This window comes from Myotis lucifugus, unplaced genomic scaffold, assembly GCF_000147115.1.
Source record: "Myotis lucifugus unplaced genomic scaffold, Myoluc2.0 scaffold_589, whole genome shotgun sequence".
NCBI lineage: Eukaryota > Metazoa > Chordata > Mammalia > Chiroptera > Vespertilionidae > Myotis > Myotis lucifugus.
Window position 1 is genome coordinate 402791 of NW_005871637.1, and position 3546 is coordinate 406336.

The 3546-nt window shown below is 56.7% G+C and overlaps 1 protein-coding gene across 1 annotated transcript in view; it reads left to right on the plus strand.

Moving 5' to 3' along the window:
• Window positions 1-3546, plus strand: part of PAQR5 (progestin and adipoQ receptor family member 5) — a 41972-nt gene that overhangs the window by 24321 nt on the left and 14105 nt on the right. Inside the window, exon 4 of the mRNA XM_006104686.3 lies at window positions 1511-1637. Coding sequence (XP_006104748.1) covers window positions 1511-1637 — 127 coding nt within the window. The remainder of the gene's footprint in view (window positions 1-1510; window positions 1638-3546) is intronic.

Genomic DNA, 3546 nt, shown 5'->3' on the forward strand with positions numbered 1-3546 from the left:
ACCCCCCCCCCCACATACACACAAACCCCCCTCCTGCAGCCCTGGGGAAACCCTCAACCCTGATTTCCAGCCCTCCTCCCTCTAGGCCGTCCTGTGCACTTTCACTAGATGCTGGTCACCCACTCAGAAACCTTCCAGTTACACCTGACATGAGTACAAAATAATATTGAACGTAAACTGTAATTTTCAAAAAACTTTTTTAAAAGAAAGACACCTCCCGATTGCCTGAAGGACGAGGTTCGCTTTCCTTAGGCATCCAAGGCAGCTCCTCTCAGCCCCGTGGAAAGCCCTGCCTGCCCTCTGCCCCCCTCCCCCCCCCCCAAGGAGGCTTCCCAGATCAGCCACTGTGCTGGACGCCTGCCCACCCTAACACGCTGCAACGTGCCTGGAGACTCTGATCAATCTTGCTTCCCCTGCAGTCTCTGGCAGGGAGGCTCCTCGCTCTGTGCCACCCATGGCGTTTGGCACCTGGGCCCCAGACAACATGCACAGAGCGATGCATCCTGGGAACCTCCCCGTGGTATCAGCTGGGAGAGCAGGTTGTCCCCCGGGAGCCGGTGTCTGGCTGAAACCTCACAGGTGGCCTGCTGGGCTGGGGAGCGTCGTACCAGGAGGTGGCGACTCTAGGCCCCTTCTGCCTGTGTGACCTGAGAGCAGCACTTGGCCTCAGCAGACTCCACCTGAGAAATGGGATCAGAGCAGAGGTTGTGTCGCCCGAGCCCTGTTCCCGCCTTGAGCTAGAATTCCAAGCTCACTGTCTTGGGAGTAACAGGTGACCTTGGCCTCACCCCTCAGGCCCTGGGCTGACCGGCCTGTGGCTGCCTCTCCCTGTGGCTGCCTCTCCCAGCAGGTGAGGGTGCCTGGAGAGGCCACCTGGCCTAGGTCCCAGACAGCAATCTTCCCTGTTCTTAGCTGCAGCAGACAGGTCTCATGGAGTCCCTTAGTTAAGCCTTCTCTGCAAACTCCAAAACCTAAAACAAGACATAACTCTAAGGCCAGCCTCTACCCAGCCTCCCAGCTGGCAGCCCCTGATGTGACTCTCCTCACCTCCGTGAGGGTCCTCTCTCCCTGCACCTCGATCTTTCCGCAAGGAGCACCTGGAAGGTCTCATGGGCTGTAGCATGGAGTTAAAAGCAGGGACTGTCGCTGAACTGCCTGCGCTTGAGGCTTAGCTTTGCTGCTTTCTAGCTGTGTGCCCCCGGGTGGGTTACTAAACCACTCTGTGCCTCGGATTTGCCATCTGTAAAATGAGGATAAGTGCAGGATGGTGGTTGCAACGATTATGTGAGTTAATATATGTAAAAGCCCACGGACCAATGTCAATTCTCAGGGTAGGATCTGGGTAGGTGGGGGGAGGGGGGGCATTCGTGATGGCACAGGTGGGGGTGTAGCAGCAGGACTGTTCCTGGTCGGTGGGGATGATGAGGCTCGGCCACATGCTAGGGTTGATCTTCCCGAGTGCAGACAGTGCCAAGTAGTGGCTCCTTACCGGCTGCTTTTCCTTCCCCAGGCTCGGCCATCGCCTACTGTGCCTATTCGTTCCCGGACACTCTGGTGTGCACCACCTTCCGGGACTACTACATGACCCTGGCTGTGCTGAACACCATCATCAGCACCGGCCTCTCCTGCTACTCCAGGTACCCGGCCACTCCCCCTCAGATGGGACGGGGAGGGAGCCTCGTGGGCATCTCCATGGACTGCAGGGAGGGGGCAGCGCAAGAGGCATTCGGGAGCCTGGGACTCGAGCAAGACCAGCTTCGCGGGCACACAGCCTGTGCAGTCGATCAGGAGAGCTCCGCACGTGGTTCAGTGCTCTGCTATTGCTGTCCTGAAATTCTTAATGACTTTTGAACAAGGAGATCCTACACTTGCACTTTGCACTGAGCCCTGCAAATGATGGAGCTGGTCTTGCTGCTGGGCAATCACTTATCTTCCTTGACCCTCAGTTTGCTCATCTGTAAGATGGGGCCAACATCCATCTGGTGAGATGGAGGTAAGGATTACAGGGAATGTACATATGTAGCCAGAACACCTAGTACAAGTCTGGCCCGGGGGAGCGCCCCATCAACGGGCAGGCTGCCACTCAGGACTGAGTGGCCTCTAGATACGTGTGCCGCGTGACATGATATTCAGAGGTCGGAGGACACATCCAGGGGAAGCCCCCGGCCACGAGTCACACCCAGCTCACTCACTCCTATTCCCTCGATTTTTTTCCCTTTTCACTCACAAAGGCTTAGTGGAATGAGAGCCAGAGGCATTGTTTTGAGGATAACTACTCTCATTTATTTAGCTCTTTGCCCCAAAGCTCCAGTTCCCTAAATTACATAGGAAACCTCTCAATGGCAGTGTCGGGGCTACAGCCGTTCTAGATGGTGGTGGGGTGCTGGGTGCTCCCTGGGCCAGGTGCCTTCACGGGCGCCAAGGTTGGCTGATAGGTCGCACCTCCCGTTAGTCCCCTCAATGGCAGTTCCAGGGAGCAGGTGAGTCCCCCGATAAGACTGCAGGCCTCAGAGTTACTGGTACCTGCGGCCGTGCACTCCCCTGCCCGGGAGAAAACGGGGAGGGGGAGGCACGCTTCTGAGGGTCACTTTGGCTCCAGCTTTCTTTGGGTGACACTGAGGTTTTGTGGGACCCAGAGGTAGGCAAGTGGCACAAACTTGACAAACTGGTTTAAGAATGGCAAGATAGGCTCTTAAACAGCATCCGAAAACCTGCCCCAACTTGCCCTCCACGGACCTGTCCTCGGACAGGTGGGAGCGTGCTGGGCCTCCCGTGGGCATGAGTCTCAGTTCTAGGCGCAGTCTTGACACTGGGTTTTGCGATACTTTGTCCCATGGAAAGGCCTGGGTGTAGGAGTGCGGGGTAAACGCTCTCTTCTGAAAATCACAGAGCTCCCCCAGGGCTGTGAGGAGACAGGGTCTCCCACAGGGTAAGAAATGGAATCAGATGTCAGGGGTGATTATTTCCCTCCTCCTCCCCCCATTCCTCAAGGACACGGGATTAAGAGCTCTTACTGGAGTGCAGCCCTAGTGCCCAGCCAGAGCTGGGGGGCTGCAGAGATGGTGGAGAGGGGAGGAGGCCGGGCCCTGCCTTGGGTGAGACCAGGAGTAACCGGCATAGAAAGTAACAAGGATGCTAGAAACCGCTCAAGAGAGGTGAAGCATGCCCGTGAGGCAGTGCGCGTGGATGCGAGGGCTCACAGACAGCCTGGCCCAGGGACCCGCACACCCGGATCTGGTCCTTGGACCAGTCCCTGTCCTATCTTGTTGGCTCCTGCAAGGCCAGGCAGCTCAGGTGTTTGAAACTAGGATCAGAGGGCAGCAAGCACTGTGGGCTGAGGGGTGGGAAGGTTTGTGGGTGTGGGAGGAACAGTCCAGAGTCCATGAGCCAGGACTGCCTTCCCGTGAAGTCCCAATGCAAATTCTTAGAACATTGCTGCTTTTTAAAAAATTACCAGGGTAGACTGTTTCCTTCTAGCCAGGAGTCTCCCTGATTGTTCAGGATACAATGAGTGGGTCTATGCATGTGGCAAGCCTGGTACCTTGG